The 26197-nt window shown below is 38.0% G+C and overlaps 3 protein-coding genes across 5 annotated transcripts in view; 2 read left to right on the forward strand and 1 right to left on the reverse strand.

The window, feature by feature from the left end:
* Positions 1-971: 971 nt before the first annotated feature.
* ccdc80l1 (coiled-coil domain containing 80 like 1) lies at positions 972-9536 on the reverse strand. Its single transcript, XM_051706000.1, has 8 exons — positions 8412-9536; positions 7851-8375; positions 6657-6813; positions 6442-6578; positions 6054-6205; positions 2306-2409; positions 1454-1537; positions 972-1283 (listed from the first exon to the last, which is right to left on the reverse strand). The coding sequence occupies exons 1-8, from the start codon at positions 9534-9536 to the stop codon at positions 985-987; spliced, it is 2583 nt and encodes an 860-aa protein (XP_051561960.1). The 3' UTR covers positions 972-984.
* Positions 9537-10693: 1157 nt separating this feature from the next.
* faimb (Fas apoptotic inhibitory molecule b) lies at positions 10694-16569 on the forward strand. Its single transcript, XM_051706012.1, has 4 exons — positions 10694-10915; positions 15029-15257; positions 15716-15765; positions 15977-16569. Exons 1-4 carry the CDS (start codon positions 10802-10804, stop codon positions 16124-16126), a joined length of 543 nt encoding a protein of 180 aa, XP_051561972.1. The 5' UTR covers positions 10694-10801; the 3' UTR covers positions 16127-16569.
* Positions 16570-23509: 6940 nt separating this feature from the next.
* agap1 (ArfGAP with GTPase domain, ankyrin repeat and PH domain 1) overlaps positions 23510-26197 on the forward strand; it is a 281989-nt gene continuing 279301 nt past the window's right edge. For all 3 annotated transcript variants that reach the window (XM_051705997.1, XM_051705998.1, XM_051705999.1), the window contains exon 1: positions 23510-24581. In XM_051705997.1, coding sequence (XP_051561957.1) covers positions 24419-24581 — 163 coding nt within the window. In that variant the 5' untranslated portion in view covers positions 23510-24418. The remainder of the gene's footprint in view (positions 24582-26197) is intronic.

The following is a 26197-nucleotide window of genomic DNA, read 5'->3' on the forward strand; positions in this document are numbered from 1 at the left end:
ACACGCCTCACAGCTTCTGGCACACTGTAATTTGGATTGACGAGACCAAAATAGAGCTTTATGGTCACAACCATAAGCGCTATGTTTGGAGAGGGGTCAACAAAGCCTATAGTGAAAAGAATACCATCCCCACTGTGAAGCATGGTGGTGGCTCACTGATGTTTTGGGGGTGTGTGAGCTCTAAAGGCACGGGGAATCTTGTGAAAATGGATGGCAAGATGAATGCAGCATGTTATCAGAAAATACTGGCAGACAATTTGCATTCTTCAGCACGAAAGCTGCGCATGGGACGCTCTTGGACTTACCAGCACGACAATGACCCTAAGCACAAGGCCAAGTTGACTATCCAGTGGTTACAGCAGAAAAAGGTGAAGGTTCTGGAGTGGCTATCACAGTCTCCTGACCTTAATATCATCGAGCCACTCTGGGGAGATCTCAAACGTGTGGTTCATGCAAGACGACCAAAGACTTTGCATGACCTGGAGGCATTTTGCCAAGACGAATGGGCAGCTATACCACCTGCAAGAATTTGGGGCCTCATAGACAACTATTACTAAAGACTGCACGCTGTCATTGATGCTAAAGGGGGCAATACACAGTATTAAGAACTAAGGGTATGCAGACTTTTGAACAGGGGTCATTTCATTTTTGTGCCATTCTGTTATAACCTACAGTTGAATATGAATCCCATAAGAAATAAAAGAAATGTGTTTTGCCTGCTCACTCATGTTTTCTTTAAAAATAGTACATATATTACCAATTCTCCAAGGGTATGCAAACTTTTGAGCACAACTGTAACATCATTAACAGCAAGCTGGAATCTACTTGCACATGTAAATATCAACTACTACAAAATAATCAGTTCAAAATGAGAGGTGTTCACAGGGCTTTTGAGTGAGAAATTTCTGATCTTTGAACCCATTGTGGCTCACACTTTTCTCTGCAGGGAGTGCACAGGCTCAAAGACATGCTTTCATTCTATTCTTAGTAACCGTAACCACGATGATAGCTCTCATGGTAACCATCATGGCGACTATAGTCATCGTCTGGGCAACGCATGCCAAGAGACAGCTGGATGGCAATCTCCTGCCTGCGGAGCTGCATGGAGTCCATCAGCTCGTAAATGATTGACATGGACCACATAGGGGAGGAGTACCAGGATTTCACGTTGCCATCTTTCCCAACAAGCAGCATGGAGAAATACTCTGGGCTAATCTGAAAGTAGTTTCTGATGTTCTGCACCAGGGAAGCAGACAGGTCCTCACGGTCCACTGATGCACTTCCTGCAGTGTAAACCACAGTTGAATAATAAATCACCACTACATCTGTTTCCTTGAAGTACAAACTTTTAATTCCAGTGATCTAAGCAATAAAGGAAGTCCACTACATTATGATCGAACCATAAAAGTGACAAGAATTTTTGTTTCAATGCAAAGCAAGTTGTTAAGCATACCATTTATGGGATAGAGCTCCAGGACTCCACTTATGTCATCCAGGGTTTTCCCAGTAAGCTTCAGTACAGATATGTGGCGCAGTCCTGTGAATTTGAAAAACACTGGTTAATTTACAAAGCTGCAGCTTGTAAAGAGGACTAAACATATAATCCACAAAAGATGACTCTCGCCATGTTTTATAAATAGGAATTGAGTTTTTTTATTTTTTTTTAGATGTTCTCCTACTCTGAAACATGCATGTGATTTGCATTAAAGATATCCGTTGTTGTTTTTTGTTCTAAAACAGGCCTTCTTTTATGAGGGCATCAATCAAGCTGTCATGTCCCAGAGAGGAAGTGGTCTCAGTTGGATAGCTATGCAAGACCCACAGGTACTCCTGGACTGTAAAGAATGCAGATAAAGTGTCTAAAGAATGTTCCTACCTCCAAAATAGCCAACAAAAGAGTTTTAAAAGGACTTCGTCATCCCATTTTTATTGGTGCCATCCTTTGTGATTGAGAGTTCTTTTGTACAGATGAGAACTGCTTTCAATTAAAATAAAAGCACTTAGTAACATATGTGCATTTCTAAATGTAGGAAGCACTGTGGAGAATACTCTGGGATCTGACCTGACCAGCATAAAAACATAGTTACTGAAAACATGTTGTAGTTTAAAGGGAAGAAAGAAGCTTGCTGTGGGAAGACTGTGGAACAAGGTGTAAGTATTTTTATATCAAAATAGGATGTTGCCCAGATTCGAAAATGGAATTTCAGAGAGCAAAACAAGTGTCTATTTGCCTAAGTGTGATGTGAATTCACTGACTTGGAAGATGCTTCGATTTATGTTTATAATGTTTACAAGATGACCTCACCCAGGTTGCAGGCTTGGCTATTAATGGTGTAGAGTTGTTGTTGATAGGCCCATTCTTCATTACTAGGGGTGGATATTACAAACAGTCTCCGTCTCCAACGGAATCTTAAAGAGACATTGAAATGAGAATGCATTAGGTTTGGGAACCGACAACTGGTTCTTAGGCCATGTCCACACTAATATGTTTTCATTTGAAAATGCATTAATTTCGCAAAACTACGGCTCTCATCCACACTGGAATGGCATTAAAAACGGAGACTCTCGAAAAACCTCTCCATAACTGAATATTTTGGAAAACAATGATAATATGAAACTGAAAATGGAGTTTTTAAACTTAAATGGATTAGTGTGGAGGTGGCCTTATTTTTAACTGATTCCATTTAAAAAAAAATACGGGAACCGAATGATTATTATAACTTTAGGTTCTGTTAACGATTCTTGAACAAGCATTTTCCCCCATGTGGGCGGAAAACCGTAATAAAATACTCAGTATTTCCTGCATTGCTATTTAGCGGCACCGCACCACCATCCACAGCGTGAAACATACAGTGCAACTAGTGTAGCCCGATTCCTGAAGGAATTACTCATATGAGCCGATTTTCTGAATCTCCAGTGAAAAATATACCGCATGAACAGTGTAGCCAGATTCCCGAAAGAATAATTGATATGAGCCAGTTCTTTTGAATCTACAGCATGACCAGTGTAGCCATATTCCCAAATGAATGACTCATATGAGCTTGTTCTTTTGGATCTACAACGTAAAACTTACAATGCTACCTCCCGAATTAATGACTCATATAAGCAGGTTCTTTTGAATCTACAGTGCGAAATCTACAGCATGACCAGTGTAGCCAGATTCCCGATAGAATGGCTCATACGAGCCAGTTCTTTTGAATCTAAAGCACGACCAGTGTAGCCAGATTCCTGAAAGAATTACTTATTTGAGCCAGTTCTTTTGAATCTATGGCGCGAAATATACAACGCGACCAGTGTAGCCAGACTGTCGTGCAAATGACTCATGTGAGTTGGTTCTTTAAAATCTACAATGCAAAAAATCAATGCTACCACCTGAATGAATGATTTAAATGAGCTGGTTCTTTTGAATCTACAGCGCAAAATATACAGCTCGATAGTGTAGTCAGATTCCTGAATGAATAACTCATATGAGCCAGTTTGAATCTACAACGCAAAACACTGAATGTAACCTCCTAAATGAATGACTCGTATGAGCCAGTTTGAACATACAATGCTACCTCCCAAATTAATGACTCCTATGAGCCGGTTCTTTTGAATCTACAGTGCGAAATATACAGCGTGATTAGTGTAATCAGACTCCCGAACTAATGACGGAAATAAGCCGGTTTGAATCTACAATGCAAAACATTCAATGCTACCTCCCAAATGAATTCCTCCTATGAGCCGGTTCTTTTGAAACTACAGTGCAAAATGTACAGCGTGATTAGTGTAATCAGACTCCCGAACTAATGACTGATATGAGCCGGTTTGGATCTACAACGCAAAACATTCAATGCTACGTACCAAATTAATGACTCATATAAGCCAGTTTGAATCTACAATGCAAAACATACAATGCTACCTCCCAAATGAATTACTCCTATAAGCCGGCTCTTTTGAATCTACAGCGCAAAATATACAGGTGCATCTCAATAAATTAGAATGTCGTGGAAAAGTTCATTTATTTCAGTAATTCAACTCAAATTGTGAAACTCATGTATTAAATAAATTCAATGCACACTGACTGAAGTAGTTTAAGTCTTTGGTTCTTTTAATTGTGATGATTTTGGCTCACATTTAACAAAAACCCACCAATTCACTATCTCAAAAAATTAGAATACATCATAAGACCAATAAAAAAAAAACATTTTTAGTGAATTGTTGGCCTTCTGGAAAGTACGTTCATTTACTGTATATGTACTCAATACTTGGTAGGGGCTCCTTTTGCTCTAATTACTGCCTCAATTCGGCGTGGCATGGAGGTGATCAGTTTGTGGCACTGCTGTGGTGGTATGGAAGCCCAGGTTTCTTTGACAGTGGCCTTCAGCTCATCTGCATTTTTTGGTCTATTGTTTCTCATTTTCCTCTTGACAATACCCCATAGATTCTCTATGGGGTTCAGGTCTGATGAGTTTGCTGGCCAGTCAAGCACACCAACACCATGGTCATTTAACCAACTTTTGGTGCTTTTGGCAGTGTGGACAGGTGCCAAATCCTGCTGGAAAATGAAATCAGCATCTTTAAAAAGCTGGTCAGCAGAAGGAAGCATGAAGTGCTCCAAAATTTCTTGGTAAATGGGTGCAGTGACTTTGCTTTTCAAAAAACACAATGGACCAACACCAGCAGATGACATTGCACCTCAAATCATCACAGACTGTGGAAACTTAACACTGGACTTCAAGCAACTTGGGCTATGAGCTTCTCCACCCTTCCTCCAGACTCTAGGACCTTGGTTTCCAAATGAAATACAAAACTTGCTCTCATCTGAAAAGAGGACTTTGGACCACTGGGCAACAGTCCAGTTCTTCTTCTCCTTAGCCCAGGTAAGACGCCTCTGATGTTGTCTGTGGTTCAGGAGTGGCTTAACTAGAGGAATAAGACAACTGTAGCCAAATTCCTTGACACGTCTGTGTGTGGTGGCTCTTGATGCCTTGACCCCAGCCTCAGTCCATTGCTTGTGAAGTTCACCCAAATTCTTGAATCGATTTTGCTTGACAATCATAAGGCTGCGGTTCTCTCGGTTGGTTGTGCATCTTTTTCTTCCACACTTTTTCCTTCCACTCAACTTTCTGTTAACATGCTTGGATACAGCACTCTGTGAACAGCCAGCTTCTTTGGCAATGAATGTTTGTGGCTTACCCTCCTTGTGAAGGGTGTCAATGACTGTCTTCTGGACAACTGTCAGATCAGCAGTCTTCCCCATGATTGTGTAGCCTAGTGAATCAAACTGAGAGACCATTTTGAAGGCTCAGGAAACCTTTGCAGGTGTTTTGAGTTGATTAGCTGATTGGCATGTCACCATATTCTAATTTTTTGAGAGAGTGAATTGGTGGGTTTTTGTTAAATGTGAGCCAAAATCATCACAATTAAAAGAACCAAAGACTTAAACTACTTCAGTCTGTGTGCATTGAATTTATTTAATACACGAGTTTCACAATTTGAGCTGAGTTACTGAAATAAATGAACTTTTCCATGACATTCTAATTTATTGAGATGCACCTGTACAGTGTGATTATTGTAGTCAGATTCACAAACGAATGATGGATATGAGCCAGTTTGAATCTACAATGCAAAACATTCAATGCTACCTCCCAAATGAATTCCTCCTATGAGCCGGTTCTTTTGAAGCTACAGTACAAAATATACAGCGTGATTAGTGTAATCAGACTCCCGAACTAATGACTGATATGAGCCGGTTTGGATCTACAACGCAAAACATTCAATGCTACCTCCCAAATGAATGACTAATGTGAGCTGGTCCATTTAAGTGAATAAAAAAACTGAATTACAAGTCATTAATTTCACAATCTCTTAAACTTAAATAACAGTACTGCCTGGATGTTCATATGACAATGTGTAGTTAATAAACAAAACATTGAGTTTTGTTGTAATTACTGATATTTTATAATTAATTAATAAAATATCTAAATTTAAAAGTTTGTGTAAACACTCTTTCTGTAAGAATCTGTTCTATTAAAATAAAGAATTGATCATCATTTGTAACACTTTCACACCTAGAGAGGAAGTTCTCTAGAGATCTTGATTTGTCTTCTTTCTTGCACATAACCCCAAGTTTCCTCTGCTGCTCCACCTCTTTAATGCGAGTTGACAGCGTGTCAATGTAGTCAAACACTGCTTTCATGATGATTGGGACTTCATATCGTTGCTTTGGAAACAGGGAATGCACAAATAAGTGTGATAAAATAAGGATAAATTAATACAAGAACTAAAAACGAGAACATCACTGAAACACTATTTTGATGCTTAAAAAATATCCCTTTAAATATCGAGAAACGTTTATATTCCTTAGTCAATTCTACATATAAATCATTACAAATCATCTCATCTACATTCGCATCATGCAAGAATCTATCCCTCTGATGGAGGTGTATTAACACACACCTTGACTTTCATGTCAAAGTCTGTCAGCACCATGTAGAACTCATTGTATATCATCCCAAGCTCCTTCCGAAACGCTGTGATGAGATCATGGTTGATAAGATCAATGTCTGGCACACCACGTAAAGGTTTGTCCTGTTCTGTAACAGAAAAAAACATCTGAATAAGGGCAGCTTGACAGGACAAACATGCAAACAAAGACTGTAAGCAGCACTGACCTGTCTGGTAGTGATCAATCTTCATGGAACTGTTTGTGAGAGGCCCAAAAATGGTGATGATGGAAATTTTGCGCAGGGCTATGTCACAAACTTGCTCCAGGTACTCATCCCTCTGTTCACTGTACATATGATTCTGCTCATCTGGAGCAGTAATTACCTGCAGACAAACAATTAAGCACCAAATAAATTTTAAGACATCGTCTCAGTGCTGGTATGAACCAAAATGCCTCTTAACACTCTGGAACAAAATGTACTTTGCAGATGATCAAAAACGTGAAACATGATTGTACACCTAGGGCAGTGTTCGGTGTAATCTAATTACGAAGTAATTATCTACTGTTAAATAAAGTAACGAAATTAAAATTAACTAAAGTACACTGCCTGGCCAAAAAAAAGTTGCATACTCTAATATTTCGTTGGACCGCCTTTAGCTTTGATTAAGGCACACATTTATCGTGGCATTGTTTCGACAACCTTATGCAACGTCACAACATTTATTCTGTCCAGAGTTGCATACATTTTTGGTACATTCAGCTGACTTCATTTTATTGCTGCATAATGTTGCTGAGCCTAGACCTGACCAATTGAATTGTGTTGGACAGTTCTTAACCCAATTCCAGTGATTTCAACAATCTCCTTAGTTGTTTTTTTGCTTGATGCAGGCCAATAATTTGCCCCTCCTGAAACACATGGTTGTTTAAGAAATGAGAAGCTACACACTGCATCAGTTAGGGTTAAAAGAATTGTTGCCAGCTGAAACATATTAATCACTGCAATGATGATCCAATCAAAGGCTGTTAAGTATCTGCTTATTTAAATCCAAACAGCAAAATATTTTTTTTGGCCAGGCAGTGTAATTGTGACTAATTAGGCTACTTTTTTTTTTTTTCAGAAAGGCCAAAACATAGTGAAAAAGATTTGTTTTCAAACAAAAACATATTAGTGTGGACGTGGCCTTAGAAGGTAACTTAGAAAATAGTAAAGTAATTAGTAATTTGATTATTCTTTCAAAAAAGTAATTGATAAATTAGTTTGATTACAATTTCAGAGATGTAATTTGTAGTGGATTACTTTTTTTAGTAACTTACCCAACACTAACCTAGGGCTGTTTGTATCTAGTTTTATCTCTATAAATGTGTTTTTTTTTTTTTTGCATGTGCATCACAATATGTGGTAAACAGATACAATACATACTATGAGCCGTCGCCTTCTCTCAAAATAACTCAAAAAGGTTTCTAGCAATTTCTTTGGATTGATTGACTGGCCCACAACAGCACTTTCTTCATAAACATTTGGCTTTCGTCCAGTGTTTTTATTTTGAAGACTGAAATTTGTCTCCTTAGTAACTTTTGGGCCTTTTTTCCCTGAAGGGGTCTTTTCAAGCCTATCTGTCTTCTTCCTCCTGTCAGCATCATCAACTTTGGTCTTCCTCTTTTGGGGTGTCATAAGGTCTTTCTCTGATTTATTAGCCATTGGTCTCTGCATGTCATATTCTCTTATGTGCTGACTAAGCTTTTTACTCAATCCATTTTTTACCACAGACGGTTTGTCCTTGGGCTTCTCTCTGTATTTTTGTGTTGGTGAGGTTGCAGAAATCATTTCTGTGTGGTTAATGTATTTTTCTTTGTGTTGAATGTAAACGTCTGAGGTAACAGAGGGATGAGTTGCTGTGTTTAAGGGATTCCTTTGTTGGTTTTGTGATGAGGGCTGGTAGACCCGCTCAGAAGTGTTTGATACAGCTGTGTTCCAGTGTACTATTGTCTGTGGATCAATTTGCTCCACTGTGGTGGGTACAATTGTGGTAATGGCAGTTGTGGTTGAGGGAGAGGTGGTAGTTGTGGATGTTATGGAAGCTGAAGTAGGAGGTTTTGTGGTTGTACGTTTTTTTGTTGTAGTTATTGTAGTGGGTCTGATGGCAGTTGATATTTGTTCCTGAGCTGTCTGGGTGGGCTGAGGGACTGGTCTCACCCCATTTTGTCTCCCTATATTTCGTGCAATGTCAACCTGGGGCTGCAAACCAACTGCATTAGAGCCAAAAGAAGGCACCACCTGGCCCTCAATTCCAGCAGTCTTGCACTTCTGCACGAAGCCCTTTTGCCTTGCCTTCTCCAGCCTACGCATAGGTGTACGGTCTATCACTTCATAAATCGCCTCCAGCTGCACAGGGTACGGGTATCTTTCCTCTACCTGCAGGGTCTTCCGTAGCAGCACCATCCCAAACTTGCCCTCCTCCAGCTTCAGGAAGCTCATCAGTCTGGGCACCAAGGCTGAATCCAGCGGCAACTCCACCACAGAGCCCTGACTGCTAACACGTCTCACCTTTCCTCCAATCTCCACCTTTTCATGGAACATTACAATCTGCAGCATGTGTCTGTCCGCCATCTCACAGTACACCTCCGGCTTAAGCAAGTTCATCATTAACCTGTAATAGCCATCAGAGTCATTTGGGGCTGAAATTACCAGCACACGATTTTTACCAGCAAAACCAGCAAGAATGTTGATGGAGCTGGTGCCATTGGAGACAGCCAATGCTGTAGATTGAGGTTTCTGTCGAACTGGATTAGGCGCTTGAGCAGAGACGCTGTCAGTTAGACTAGGCTTCCTGTGTGGGAACGGTCTTTGCCCTTTCAGTACTCTCTTCGTTGGGGCTTGTGAGGAGTCCATGTTCTGATCATTCTGAGTCTTCTCGAGTATATGTGTGTTCCCTGCGCTGTCAAACCTTGCTAATCTGCCATTTCTGTACATTTTGAGAAAAGTGTTTGACTGTAATTGTGCATTTCCTTCATCTGTTCCTGTGTAGTGAGAGCCAATGGAAGTCTTCAATGATGCTTGATTCCATGTCAGAACCAACAAAAGTATCTGTAACTGTAGATGTTTCATTTCATTAATACTGAAGAAATAACATAGGATGGTATGTTGTTAGGGTAGTTTGATCCAATCGCAACGAGCTCGAGAAAAGCAACAGCAATACACGATAACGTGTTACATTTGTAGCCTAATAGTACACAAGCACATTTCATTATACAGTGTAAAGTGGACATAAAGAAAACCACTTATAGATTAATTCAATTGCTACTCGTTTTCTTCGGGAAAAAATAAATAAAATCACAATAAAATCATAATAATAAAAAATCATAACCCAAAGCCAATTAGTTTGTGGAATTCATGAGAGGAATCCAATATTCCGAATTTATTGCTTCATCATAATATTCAGTTACGTCCAGAACTTTCCGAAAAATTCACGCATAACTCCGGAAGCTGTAAAGTTATTGTTTCTTTGCTGTATCCTTTACACGACGTTGTTGAAAGAATATTTAGGAACCTCAGCACAAGATCATCGTGATCGTTGAGCTCCACGTATTAAGATTTTGAAGAAAGTTCTGAAGAAGTGGATTTTTTTCCAAGCAGAATTGACCCCGCCCACTCTCTTCTGATAGTGTGCATGCGAATGTTTTACATTAAAAGCATTCATACAACAGGGGTTTGAAGGGACTTAAAAATTAATTATCAAGATCAAAGATCCTTCAAAATGTGATCTATCAAATACGTAATACACATGCGTTAACCTAGCTTGAACATCAGCTTTGTTTTTACGTAATAAAAAGTAAAACTTTTTTTTTTACATTTTTTTTTATCAAATTCAAGATGAAAATTAGAGAATGTAGAAAAGCATGTTTTTCTAGGAGGAGAGAGAGAGAGAGAGAGAGAGAGAGAGAGAGAGAGAGAGAGAGAGACTGCCATCTATTGGTAGTGTGAGGATCCATAAAATCCAATGAAGTTCTTCAGCAACATTTGAAAATTATTTCTGATATTTTTATTTTATTTTTCCAGAACCTATGTTTCTTTAAATGTGCTAAATGACAAATTACACTATAACTTTCTAAAGGACATATGGTGACAAACAACACAAACATACACCCAATTTAATACACAAACACACTCGCACATAGATCTCCAGGCTTGATCATTTAAGCCTCTTAAACTAATACACTTGTTGCTGAGTGAGCACATAGCAACCTCCTCAATACAGCAGTTTAACCAGCAATCACACATGATGAAGATTGCTATTATGAGGCTCAGGCTCAGACATTACATAGAAATAAAAACAATATAGAAGTACTGGGAATTGTAAATCTTAACTCAGAATGTCAGGAGACATTGTGGGATCGTGGGAGGTGTCACTGAGTGATGGGGTTTACCGCATTGAGTTTGAACATGGAACAACAACAGGAAAACGTGTTATTTATATAAATGGGAAGGTGAGAGCTGCTGGTAAATATCTTCCAATGTGAACTGATTTGTTTTCTATAACTTTGTGTGTTGTGGTTTTTATTATTGGGAATCTTACCTAATCTAATATATTCCTTTGAGTAATAAATTATATACACCAGGCACATGCCGTGGGCTTTGAGTTTGGGCAAGCATCAAAGATTTGTAACACACATTATTAAACGCTGTGCCCAAAACACATTATACGGGTCAGTGTAATGTTGCGAAAATGTTATAGACGTAAATTGTTGCCTTAGGACCCACCAGTCAATGGAAACAATTATGTTACAGTGGTGAACTTCATGACCAAATTGTTTTAAATTCAGGACAATAATATTGCTCATATCACACAAATTAAGAATGTCATATATTGAGCTGAGCATGTTTATGTCCATTAAATCATACAATGAACCATAGTACCAGAAGAGCTTGTTTTGACATACCTCAGAAAGAAAAAGATTGCCAGTTACTAGTTTCAACATCATAGGCCTCACACGTCACTCTTCCCACAGTTTAGAAACACTGGAATGGACAGCAGCAATTAACTAATCTGACCACCAAAGCAGTGGTGGACTTAGAACTAGGCAAAGGTAGGCATCCGCCTAGAGCCCCCAGAAGACAAGGTCCCCCTAAAAATACAAATAATATTCATTGTTATTATTATTAATGCTAAATAGCATGTGCTGAAATTGTAAATATCACTGTAACAACACCAATATGATTGATATTGCAGTTATTTTCAGCACCATCAATGCAAGCAACCCCCTTCCCCCTCAGATTAGGCTGTAATGGAATATTCCATTTTTTTTTTTTTTTTTTTTTTGCATCTACAAAAGGTCATAAACAGGTGAAAGTGAGCCAAACCGCTCGGAACGTTTCATGTGATTTCACCTTATACTCTGTTGCAAGTTACAAGTTAAGCCTGTTAACTACCCTGTTGCTAGTTCAGTTTGGTTTGATTTTTGGAGAGAGAAAAATTAAACGGAATAGAGACTTCCTAAGGTAACACTGTCTTTCCAAATGGATCAGACTGCTGCACAGCCTGAGCCGCCACCCACCGCTGCTCCCACAAGCACAGGTTGCACAGCACTCACTATAGACCTTATTGACGCTAGCGCCATCTTTGATTTTTTTATGGGAATGACAACGAGGCTGTGAGGGATAGATATACAGTCTCTTCAATGGGCTGTACTGCAGTTTAAAGTGTTTTTGGATCGATCCATTGACGAAACATTGAAAAAAAATCTTTCCAAGAACATTCAGTATACATAGAACTCCAGACAAAATGAGTTGTGGAAAATCAGATGTGATCATGGAGCTTTTTACAGATTTATACCATGCGTGCCATTGAAGAGATGGTAAGTCTATCCCTCACAGCCTCGTTGTCATTCCCATTAAAAATCAAAGATGGGGTAGCTCAGCAAGTAAAGACGCTGACTACCACACCTGGAGTCATGAGTTCAAATCCAGGCCGTGCTGAGTGCCCCGGTTTCTAGGGAGGGTAGAGTCACATGGGGTAACCTCCTCCTGGTCACTATAATGTGTGGGGCGCATGGTGAGTTGTGTGCGGATGCTGTAGAGAATAGTGTGAAGCCAAAACATACCCTACATCTCTGCAGTAATGCGCTCAACAAGCCACATGATAAAATGCATGGATTGACGGTCTCAGGTGGAGGCAACTGAGATTTGACCTCCCACCTGGATTGAGGTGAGTCACTACGCCACCACGAGGACTTAGAGCACATTGGAAATTGGGCATTCCAAATTGGGGATAAAAGGAAAAAAAAAAAAAAACAAAGATGGCGCTAGCGTCAATAATGTCTAGTCACCAATACACAGTTGCTGGGTTTCCATCCAAAATGTTTCGCATTTTTTGAACGCATTTCTAAAAATTCGACTTTTACTATTTTTTTTTTTTTTTACTCATAAAATACTAATTGTTGCGCATCCACTACGTAATGCGCATTATCATGAGGGAACCTCCTTGTTATGATGGAATAGTTGAATGACGTCTCCCTGCTTTGGGGACAGTTTTATTTGCAAGATTGGAGCAAGTATCTCATTTTATTAAATGCATCCACGAGACACTGCAGAATCAGTGTAATATCTAATACAATGTGAGCTGAAATAGCTGCGATGCGACACACCTCTAGTCTCCGAATAAATGGGAGCGCCCGCTCTCAAAACTGTTCTGGTGGATTGTGAGGACCCACGTTATCAACCAGCTGTGGGTTAAACACTTCCGAATGACAAGCGCTATGTTTTTAAAGAATAATGTATCAAGGTCAGACCTTTCGGTGGGCTAGTCACATCAAGCTATCGCACACTCATAACACATGCACGAATGGTCAAAACACGTAATCGTTTTGTGAATAAACTGTTTCCATCACCTTAATGCGCATTTGAACTAATGCGGAATTATAAAATCCACCTCCTCCTAGCGCATAAAAGTTTATGCAAATTTTGAGAGTTTATTCCCATATCAAGCGTTTCCATTCAGGATGTCTTAATCGCAATTTCAAAATGTGCATAAAAATAGTTTCCCTGCACCAAAGACAACAGTCTTAACCTGAATGTACAAGGCAAATGTAACGTAGACACACGGCAGTCTATATTCCTTAATATATATTTTTTAAATAGACACTGCGCCCTAAGGTTAGAACTATTAAACAGACATAACAAAAGAAGGACATGATTGCCAGATCACCACTTCATAGCCTCAGACTAACCAGAAACAATGACGTACCTAGTACCTTTGACCTAGTAGTAATAACACAGATTTTTAATAAATACATTAATTTACCTTTACTTGAACACAAAATCCATGCTTCTCTCCTTGCGAATCTCCTTCACTTTGTTGTAAAAGTTACCCACTTGTTTAAGTTTCGATAGCTTCTCTTTCTCGTTTTTTAATTGAAATTAACTTTGCCAAATCCACGTAGGTCTTTGATACTTACATTGCAGATATCCATTTTGGCACTTAATAATGCATTAGTAACGTGAACTTGAAAGTGTTGACACAAAACTAAAATCTAGCCTATCAGATAGCGTGACTGGAGCATTCTGATTGGCTTACTCGTTTTGGTAAGCATGATTACCTTGGCCATTTGTAGAAGTGGGCATGATTCAGTTTGAATAAACATAGTGTTGAATGAAAGGGCGTTAAACAATGCTTTGAATCAGAGAAAGCATAACATAAAATGCTTATACCTGAGGGTGGCGCCAAAGCGAATAAATTAATAACAGTCTGTGCTGCTCAACTGAGATGAAATATTACGAATTTGTATGAAAACTGTAGTTTATATTAACAGTTATATTTAAATATGTCATAGTGTCATTATGACCCTTTCACCCTTCTGTTTGGTAAGTACTGCTTATATGGTCGGCATGTCCCTGATATCACAAATGTTATATTCAGTGTTGGGTGTAATCGGATCACAAAGTAATTAGTTACTGGAAGCAAATTACTTTAAGGCACAAAAAGTAGTGTAACACATTCAATTAAAACTTTTTGTTATCAGATTACAGTTACTGTCTTTCAATTTAAGTAATTACTTTTAAGTACATTACTTGGGTAACATGTTTCTAAAAAATGTATTTATGTGTAATACAGTTAAAATGTGAATTGATATGTTCATATGTACGTCTGTTTGCATTTCTGTGACAGCTGAAGGGTGTGCGACAATGAACAAGGAGAAAATAGACATTATTTTGAATTTGTTGAGCGGAAAAACAAAATAAATGTTTGTGACAAGTGTTTTAGAAAGTAACTTAAAAGTAAAGTAATTAGTGATGTGATTATTTTTCCAATGAAGTAATCAGTAAAGTAATCTGATTATAATTTGAGAGAAATCGTTAGTCATTTATAGTGGATTACTTTTTTGTAACTTATGCAATGTATATTATACATACTATACATTATAGTTATACATGATATTGAGTTATACACATTGTTCACACACACTTATGTTTATATATCCAGTATATCTACAATATATAGGCTATATATATACTGTATGTATAAACATATGTAGTATATACACACGTGTCGTATCTGTAAACATAATAACATTTTATACATTTTATAATGTCTTGTTTTTAAGGAGGTGTTAAGAAGGGATTGGATGTTCAAACTGGTGGGCAGAGAAACATTTCCTGTTGGGAGTACAGATACAAAAGCAACCATAACCATTGAAGCGATTAGTGGGTTTTCCTATGAGTATACACTGGAGATCAATGGAAAAAGTCTTCAGACATTTTTGGACAATCGATCAAAAATTTCCAAAACATGGTTGCTGAAACTGGATGGTTCTGATTGCAGGATAGTTCTGGGTAAGAGTGGCAGAACCTGTAGTAATGTTTTTTTTTTTTTTTAATTTTTAAATTGTTTTACATTTTCTAAATTTTCTTCTCTAATGTGGGGGAAAATATATTTTCTGCAGAGTTTTTCCAAGCACTTTCTGCAGATATTCTGTCTTAGGCCTGCTCATGCAATTATTTGAAATCCTTATTTTTCTCAGGTTAACCAACAGTATATCAAGCCTCGCTGATATATTTTGGCTGCAAAGAATGACTATTACAGTTGCAGAACTAAATTAACAGAAAAATAAAATAAAAATGAACAACAACGAGACCTTATTTCACATACACATTATACATTTGAAAAATGCCACCAGCATTTGGCCAGATTGCCTTACAGAGACCTACTATAATCTTTCAATTTAAGTTTAATACAATGCATAAAATAATAACAACCATAAGCAAAATCTCAGATTTGTCTTTTTTACTAGAGAAAGACACTATGGATGTGTGGTGCAATGGACAGAAAATGGAGACTATGGTGAGTAATACTGCAGTTAAAAAAACTTGCATAGAACTTTTGGTGTATGTTAGTCTTACTTTGGTCCATTGTTTGGTTTGTTTATTAAGTCAGTTAATGGAGTAGCTGTGTGGCCACTGTGGACATATTAAACACAATATTTTCTCATTGCACAGCATTCCAATGATTTAAACTTGTTCAGTTATAGGGATATGTTTATGTTGATTTGCAGGGGGAGTTTGGAGATGATGGAACTGAGACCCACTTTGCAGTTGGGAACCATGAATGCTGCATAAAAGCAACAACCACTGGAAGGAAACGAAACGGAATGGTTCATTCCCTTCTGGTGGATGGGATCAGGATAGAAGAGGCCATTGTGTAAAATGGAGACTAATAGAATTCAGATGTGCAAGACATTTAGAAACATTATACTTCATCAGAATTAGATACAGATGGCACTAACAGAGACTGATTTCTTTAAATAAATCCAATATGTTGGCATCTATTCAAAGTATGGACAAGAACACTTTATTTGTTATATGACTGAACAAAGTACCTTTAGAAATATACAATCCCATTTAATTTGAATAAATATGACATTTTGTGAAAAAGTTAAAAAGTAGCTCCAAACCAAGTGATTATATTCATACTGCACAGACAGATAAGGCTCAACACAGGCAGATTACAAAGTAACAAACTGTGAATGGGCTTGTAATTCATTCCTAGCCCAAGTCTATGAGCTCATGGCAATTCACCGCTAAAACCTGCATATGTTTAACCTTTATTTGCAGCACTACTCAACACGTGGCCCTTGAGCCATCTTTTTGTGACCCACATTATGTTGTCGTGTCATCATATATATATATATATATATATATATATATATATATATATATATATATATATATATATATATATATACATACATACAGGGTTGGGAGGGTTACTTTTGAAATGTATTCCACTACATATTACAGAATTCATGCTATAAAATGTAATTTGTAATTTATTCCATTAGATTACTCAAGGCCAGTAATGTATTCTAAATACTTTGGATTACTTCTTTAGTACTGGTAGATTTTTTCACTTGTTTTGACTATAAAAACTCTGCCAGTACAGTAAGACAAAATACACGTTAAAAATACATTCTCTGAAAAACCTAAATATCTTATGCAGTGTTGTTTCTAAAACAAGATCAATCAAATTGATCTTGTTTTAAGGATTTTTAGATATTTTTACAGGAAAATAATACAAAAATGATTATCAAGAATAGGATTTTTGCCCTAATATCAAAGGTCTAACTAGAAAAAAAGAAATTTTGATCCAATGTGAATTTTCTTGATAAAAAAATATGATGTGCATGTAAAATGGCTAGAAATAGCATTTTAGCTTAGCATAAAGCTGACAATTTACACAAGGTTTATTTATTTCTTCTGCTCCAAACTTACTTCAAACTTACTTCTCTGTCTGCCCATATGATTGTAACACATCATAAGAAAGTGTTTCACCGCTGCTCAAATGCTCTTTGGATCGCATAATTTATATGTATAAATGTTTTCCATCTGAAAGCTCTAAATATTAAAAGAAACAAATAACAATAAAATGCAAAGTAATCTCTTCAGTAATCAAAATACATTTTGAATGTAACTGTATTCTAATTATCAATGATTTAAATTGTAACTGTAGTGGTATACAGTTACTTATGTTTTGTATTTTAAATACGTAATCCCATTACATATATTCAGTTACTCCCCAACCCTGTGTGTGTGTGTATATATATATATATATATATATATACACTCACTGAGCACTTCATTAGGAACACTATGGTCCTAATAAAGTGGCCAACATGGTCTTCTGCTGTTGTAGCCCATCCGCCTCAAGGTTCGACGTGTTGTGCATTCTGAGATGCTATTCTGCTCACTACAATTGTACAGAGTGGTTATCAGCAGTTACAGAAATAATCAAACCCACCCGTCTGGCACCAACAATCATGCCATGGTCGAAATCACTGATATCACATTTTTTCCCCATTCTGATGGATGATGTGAACATTAACTGAAGCTCCTGAACCTTATCTGCATGATTTTATGCATTGCACTGCTGCCATAGGATTGGCTGATTATATAATCGCATGAATAAGTAGGTGTACAGGTGTTCCTAATAAAGTGCTAAATTAGTGTGTATTTGATGATGACAACATAGATATTTGAAACGGTTGTGCTCAAAAGTTTGCATACCCTGGCAGAAATTGTGAAATTTTGGCATTGATTTTGAAAATATGACTGATCATGCAATTTAAGGATAGTGATCATATGAAGCCATTTATTATCACATAGTTGTTTGGCTCCTTTTTAAATCATAATAATCACAAAAATCACCCAGATGGCCCTGATCAAAAGTTTACATACCCTTGAATGTTTGGCCTTGTTACAGACACACAAGGTGACACACACAGGTTTAAATGGCTATTAAAGGTTAATTTCCCACACCTGTGGCTTTTTAAATTGCAATTGGTGTCTGTGTATAAATAGTCAATGGGGAGCAGAAAAGAACTGTCAAAAGACCTGCGTAACAAGGTAATGGAACTTTATAAAGATGGAAAAGGAAATAAAAAGATATCCAAAGCCTTGAAAATGCCAGTCAGTACTGTTCAATCACGTCTTAAGAAGTGGAAAATTCTGGGATCTCTTGATACCAAGCCAAAGTCAGGTAGACCAAGAAAGATTTCAGCCACAACTGCTAGAAGAATTGTTTGGGATACAAAGAAAAACCCACAGGTAACCTCAGGAGAAATACAGGCTGCTCTGGAAAAAGACAGTGTGGTTGTTTCAAGGAGCACAATACGACGATACTTGAACAAAAATGAGCTGCATGGTCGAGTTGACAGAAAGAAGCCTTTACTGCACCAATGCCACAAAAAAACACCTTGACACGCCTCACAGCTTCTGGCACACTGTAATTTGGATTGACGAGACCAAAATAGAGCTTTATGGTCACAACCATAAGCGCTATGTTTGGAGAGGGGTCAACAAGCCCTATAGTGAAAAGAATGTCATCCCCACTGTGAAGCATGGTGGTGGCTCACTGATGTTTTGGCGATGTGTGAGCTCTAAAGGTACGGGGAATCTTGTGAAAATTGATGGCAGACAATTTGCATTCTTCTGCACTAAAGCTGCGCATGGGACACTCTTGGACTTTCCATCATGACAATGACCCTAAGCACAAGGCCAAGTTGACCCTCCAGTGGTTACAGCAGAAAAAGGTGAAGGTTCTGGAGTGGCCATCACAGTCTCCTGACCTTAATATCATCGAGCCACTCTGGGGAGCTCTCAAACGTGCAGTTCATGCAAGACGACCAAAGACTTTGCATGACCTGGAGGCAATTTGCCGAGACGAATGGGCAGCTATACCACCTGCAAGAATTTGGGGCCTCATAGACAACTATTACAAAAGACTGCACGCTGTCATTGATGCTAAAGGGGCAATACAAAGTATTAAGAACTAAAGGTATGCAGACTTTTGAACAGGGGTCATTTCTTTTTTTTTTATTGTTGCCATGTTTTGTTTTATGATTGTGCCATTCTGTTATAACCTATAGTTGAATCAGAATCAGAATGAGCTTTATTGCCAAGTATGCTTACACATACAAGGAATTTGTCTTGGTGACAGGAGCTTCCAGTGTTCAACCATACAAAAACAATACAAAAACAGCAGCAAGACATAGATAATAATAATAATAAAAAAAATAATTATACACATACGTACAGACACACACATATATACATATGAATCCCATAAGAAATAAAAGAAATGTGTTTTGCCTGCTCACTCATGTTTTCTTTAAAAGTGGTACATATATTACCAATTCTCCAAGAGTATGCAAACTTTTGAGCACAACTGTATATGCATTCATAGAAACAGCTTGTGCACACACACATGCTCAATCACACTCAATCTAACTTGAGAGTTAATCGTCACAGCTCACTAGAGATACTTAATCATTACAATAACATTAATGACAGAAAATATAATAATATTTTATCTGCAATAACAGCGTTGAGACATCTTGCTGGTTCTCCCTCTTTGCCCTCCCCCTTCGTCCGAGCATTTCGGCATCTTAACCTGGATGGTTTACCAGTTAACTACGAGTGCTGCGTTTACAGATTGGCCCTGTTCACTTCCATTGTAAGTGCCGCACTCTATCCGAGAGTATTGCTTTTTTAAAGAAAAGAATGAACAAGTCAATTATTTTTTGTGGGAATCAACATTATCCCTGCGACGAGGAGGAAGGCGTGGCCGGGCCGTGATGGAGCTTGGCCGGCGCTGAATCAGCTGATAAGCGGGAGAACGAGATAAGGTGCAGCCGGAGACGCGGCCGCGTTGCATGTGTGTCTGTGTCGTTATGTTTTCTGTTGTTTTAAGTTCATTTATATCATTAAAGTTTGTGTTTACTGTTCAACCAGTTCCCGCCTCCTCCTTGTCCGTCCTTTAACTGTTACAATCCCTTACAAAAATCTAGAGTTTTGACAAACTTACTGCAAACTTGCTGCAAATTTTCCACTCATTATTTTTATGTGCAAATGAGCTTGGGATTTGCCGCAAATACAGTATTAGCCAGAAGTTTGCAGCTCTTCACCGGTAGTGGTGAGCCAAGAAAAAACCTTTAGTGACAATGAAGAGTTTGTCACAATGCTCATTTGTATGTGAAAATAATAAGTGGCTAATTTGTGGCAAATTTGCTGCAAGTTTGCAGAAAGTTTGCCAGAACTCTCGATTTTTGTAAGGGATGCCACAAATGCTGTTGATTGAACTTAAATTGTAACCTGGAATATTCCTTTCATGTGCTGAAATGGCATGTTTAGCATACACATAATGTACTTGCCTAATTAAACTAATCTTCCAGGTTCAATACAAGTTAAGCTCAATGACAGCATTTGTGGCATACTGTTGATTACCACATAAATTAATTTTTACTTGCCCCTCCTTTTCTTTAAAAAAGCAAAAATCTGGGTTCCAGTGAGGCACTTACAATGGAAGTGAATGGGGTCAATCCATAAAGGTTAAAATACTCACTATTTCAAAAGTATAACCATAAGACATAAACAATATGTGTATATGTGTTAGTAGTGCGAGTAGTACGTTTACACTGAAAATGCAGCAAAAAGAAGTGTACTTTAAGTACCCGGATGATGCACTTTTTCAACAATCAAAACAGAGTGTGGAATGTTGGCAGGGTTGGGAGGGTTATTTTTAAAATGTATTCCACTACAGAATACATGCTATAAAATGTAATTTGCAACGTATTCCGTTAGATTACTCAAGGTCAGTAACGTATTCAAAATACTTTGAATTACTTCTTCAGCACTGGTAGATTTTTCAATTGTAACTCTGCCAGTACAGTAAGACAAAATACACGTTAAAAATACATTCTCTGAAAAACCTAAATATCTTATGCAGTGTTGTTTCTAAAACAAGATAAATCAAATTGATTTTGTTTTAAGGATTTTTAGATATTTTTACAGGAAAACAATTAAAAAAATATTATCAAGAACATGATTTTTTGCCCTAATATCAAAGGTCTTAGTGGAAAAAAAGAAATTATAATCCAACGTGAATTTTCTTGATAAAAAAATATGATTGTGCCAGGTAACGTGCATGTAAAATGGCTAGAAACTGCATTTTAGCTTAGCGTAAAGCTAACAATTTACACAAGGTTTATTTCTATTTCTTCTGCTCCAAACTTACTTCAAACTGAATTCTCTGTCTGCTCATGTGAATGTAACACATCATAAGAAAGTGTTTCACTGCTGTTTAAATGCACTTTGGATCGCATCATTTATATGTATAAATGTTTTCCATCTGAAAGGACTAAATGAAACAAATGACAATAAAATGCAATGCAATCTCTTCAGTAATCAAAATACTTTTTGAATGTAACTGTATTCTAATTACCAATGATTTAAATTGTAACTGTACTGGAATACAGTTACTTATATTTTGTATTATAAATACTTAATCCCGTTACATGTATTCTGTTACTCCCCAACCCTGAATGTTGGACACTTCATACACTCAGTGCACGCGGCTTGCTGTAGAAAGCGGAAGGGGTGGAGTTACCTGGCTGCACTTCTGATCTGACAAAACAGTTGTAAATAATAAAGAATGTAGCAGCTAGCGAAACCTCAGTGGATACAGCACTTTAAAAATGTGAGTTGAATGCTTTACTATCACCCCACACTGTGTGAATATGTACTTTGTTTGACATACAAGTGTTGAATTGAGGTTGGCTAACGCGCTAAATCTAGCGGCAACATATCACGTGCGTTTGAAACGTCACTTCCGTCAGCTGTTAAACACTGAACGCTTCTGTGTAGTAAAGACAATTAAGTGTTCCATTTGGGATGGTACTACACTTTGAAAATTCATACACTACATGGCTGTGTGCATAGTATATTTTACAAGTGCATAGTGTATAGTGTGTCATCTGGGACACATCTCCATCTTTTTCCTGAACACGGAAGTGTTCCACGATTCGACTGTTTTCAATTTCCGTTCGACTGTTTTCACTCGCATTGGCGTATATTCTTAGCATGTAATTTACTGTTATGTTTAAGGTATTACATTTGTAAAAATTGTCAAAAAATACGCTGATACTTCACAGTCGAGATGACCGTATTTTTATAGGCAGTTCCTCACCTGTGTGTGTAGATGACATGAAGCGATGGTCCGGGGTTAGTTATGTTGATATCATTAATTATTCTGAGTTGTTATGAAAGCCAACAACTGCACAAGTCGAGCCTGAAATAAATTTTACTCCAAGTAACACTTAAATGGTTGTTGTTCTCCTCTAAATCGCTCGTTTTGGCAGTTTGTACTTTGCATCTCGAGACCAGAAATAGAAAACAGGCAATGAGAATCATCATGGCGCCTCCCAGTGGTTGCTCAGGAAAACTGTGAATAGACAATTTTACAACTTTGTTGCCATGATGATGTAATATCAACAAACCCTAAAATGACTGTAGAAATGACAGTTTAAACAAATTTACAGCTCAGTTTTAACAGAAGATTTAGTGTAAGTGCTTTTATAAAGTTATAAGCTTCACATTTCTGCCTTTAAACCCTGCAACAATTTGCCCCATTCACTTCCCGAATTTTGCTTTTTTAGAAAAGGAGGGACGAGTCTAATTAGTGTTAATCAACATTGTGCCACAAATGCTGTCATTTGAGCTTAACTTGTATTGAACATGGAATATTCCTTTAATATGCTAAAAATACGATAAAAAGTAAGAGCATGGTCCTCGAAGCTATAGTGATTCTGCTTTGCGGCCCCTGAGCTTTCCAAAATTGAGCAACCCCGGCTCACTTTAAGGTATGCATGGGCTGGATCACTTGGATCACATATGACTCTGAGGTCAAATCTGTGTGTGTGTGTGTGTGTGTGTGTGTGTGTGTGTGTGTATGTGTACGGGTCACCAAACTGTGACCAGCAGCATTCATTTCTATGGTGTATATTTAGGGGGCCCACTGTGCCCTAATCGGACAACATGTGTTCATGGTAAAATAAGTGAGTCCCATAGCGCCTCCATCACGGTTGTGGCAAACTGTATCAAGTGCGTTTTTTTAAACAACAGACTGCGCAGAACCCGCGCAGCCATGACTAGGACGAGTGCACCGAAGCAAGCCGACGTTTTTCCAGTAGGAAACGTCCAAGGGAAGGAGCAGGCGCATTGATGTTTAGAGAGGATACAGACGGGACGGACCTCGGTGCGGGAGGAAAGGGAATGCACCCATCTTTGTGGATAAAACAAGAGAGATATCCTTAAACCTCCCAAGCGATTGTATAACGTTGGGGTTGACCTACATCTATGGTTTTGTGGTTTTACATCGAGACCGCAGAAAGTAGTTTCGTGGCTGTTGTTATGTCAGCACGAGCCGAAGTGAACAACAGTTGACTGCGCTTGAAAGCAGCGGACCTACCGTGGCCAGCTCGATTGCGCGAACGGTAGTTTGTCGCTGCCTTTCAGAGTTTATTTTTAATTATTTATCTTTATTTCACCGCTCTCGCTGCGGAGACTGGACAGTGTGTATGAAACAGAACCGGACGTGACCATGTGGACTTTTCTAACCTCGGATTGTAGACATGAGATGGCCTTCTCTTGCCTTTTATAGCCAGTAATGAAAATGCGTGGTAATTTTGGGGGGTTTCTGTGTGTTGTGCTGTTTTACTAAGGATATGGGGCTTATGACTGTATGGGTCTTCTGGGATTTCAGATCTGGACAGCTACAGATCTCTCTTCAGCGCCCGGAATTCTGCTCTAAAACGCATACACAATTATTACATGCACTGATATGAAAGCCACTGCTAGTTGTTTGTTAGTCTCGCTTCATGTGTAAGGTGGCTCCTGGATTAATTCAAGACGGGTGAATCGTTTTCATAATTTCATTTCATTAACACCTGTGGTTATATATTATCTCGCTGGATATACCCTGCATTTGGAATTTTTTTTTATTGCTTTTGAGCAAAATATTCTCAGTTGAGAACAGACCACATGTGGGCATCTGATTTCACTCCTATGTTTGCGTATTTGCAGCATATCAGTATTCTTAAATCTTCTGAAAACACTCATTAGATAATTGCATATCGGGTTGCATTTGATGATATATAGCAAACATGAATTATCAGCAACACCTGGCGAACTCAGCCGCGATCAGATCTGAGATCCAGAGGTTCGAGTCCGTCCATCCGAACATCTACTCCATCTACGAGCTGGTCGAGCGGGTGGAGGATCCACTGCTGCAGAATCAGATCCGAGAGCATGTCATTGCCATTGAAGGTAAGGGCAACAAGGACGTGTGGGGCTTAAATAAACGCACCTTGGTGTTCATCATTTCCGCCAAAATACCTTAGTTACAATATGATTAAATCTTTAAGGAATATTACTGTTTTAATACAAGTTAAAATCAATCTGCAGCATTTGTGGCACAATATTGATTACCACAATTTTTTTTAAATTAATTTCGACTTGTCCCTCCTTTTCTTAAAGGTGCACTAAGTTTTTGTTCTTGTCGTCTGACACTTAGGAGGGTGTATGCAGCATCATTCAAACGCAATAATTTTCAGTTAAAGATGCCACTGTAGAAAATCAAGATTCACAGCCAGCCATGATTAATTTAATCCACGAGAGAAAGTGTTCAATAACAGGACGGTTACTGAGTTTAAGGGAGTAGTGTTTATCTGGTCATGTGATCATAACATGACAGCCCCCATGAGGGGACCCTCTCCATGTAGAATAAAACAGCTTTTATAAGGTTACTGATATGACTTGAGTCATCATGATTATATACTTATGCTTAAATCTGCAATTAATTTCTTTAGGAAAAAAAGCTTTTTTGTAATGTTGTTTAAATTGTTGTTTATATGGTCTGATGTGTTACATTTTCCATGGCAACTAGAGATGTAGTGATCCAACGATAGGAGTGATTGGAGCTCTGCTCTACCTGTGCACACGCGTCAACCGGGCTTCCCTTGAAATGCTAGCTCCGGTGACAGGATAGCGCAGTGGGGCTCTTATTTGATTTCTACATGAGAATTTTCTATTTTAAAACGCTATGAAGCAATACAACCATTTCAAAATGCAAGACAGCTCTGACATTCTGAACAGAACTGATGAGGGAAAGAATGTACTTTAACACCGAATGACTATCGGTCAGACTATCAGAGAGCTCAATAAAAAGTTCAAATTATATTTTGGTTGTGTTTGTGAGATAAGAAATTACAAATTGTAGGTCCCTGAATCGAATCGAAATCGCATCGTGGCAGACTTTGTGGTATCGGCAAATATTGAACCGCTGGCCAAGATAATTAATGTAATATCGAATATTGAGGAAACTTGCGATTTACACCGCCCCAGTGGCAACGAAGTTGTAAAACTGGATATAACTTTACTCAGATAAGGTTAGTAAGTGACTTAATCACACTAAATTCATCTTAATGCATCATATTGTTTATGTCTTGTGGCTGTACTTTTGAAACAGTGTGTATTTTAACGTTTACGGATTGGCCCCATTCACTTTCATTTTAAGTGCCTCAATTTAACCCAGGGACGAGTCAAAATACATTTCAGTGGTAATCAACATTACAACACAAAAACTATTGTTTGAGTATAACTAGTATTGAATCCAGAATATTCCTTTAATATGGGATCTCTTTCAAGAAGTGTCAACTTTCAGAATCTTTGTTAATATTTTTTTTTTTTTTTTTTTTGTGACATCCGTGGCAAATACCTTAACATTTATATTGTTCATATATTATACATTTATACAGTTTTATTTTTGTAACAGTGTTGTAACTGGTATTTTGGCAGAAACAGTAGTTGCCATGCTGTGATGTTTGTAAGGGATGACAAACGTGCATCACAGCGTGAAACTTTAAGAAATTTGTGTCAACTTC

The sequence above is a fragment of the Myxocyprinus asiaticus genome, chromosome 9 (genome assembly GCF_019703515.2).
Source record: "Myxocyprinus asiaticus isolate MX2 ecotype Aquarium Trade chromosome 9, UBuf_Myxa_2, whole genome shotgun sequence".
In the NCBI taxonomy this organism is placed as follows: domain Eukaryota; kingdom Metazoa; phylum Chordata; class Actinopteri; order Cypriniformes; family Catostomidae; genus Myxocyprinus; species Myxocyprinus asiaticus.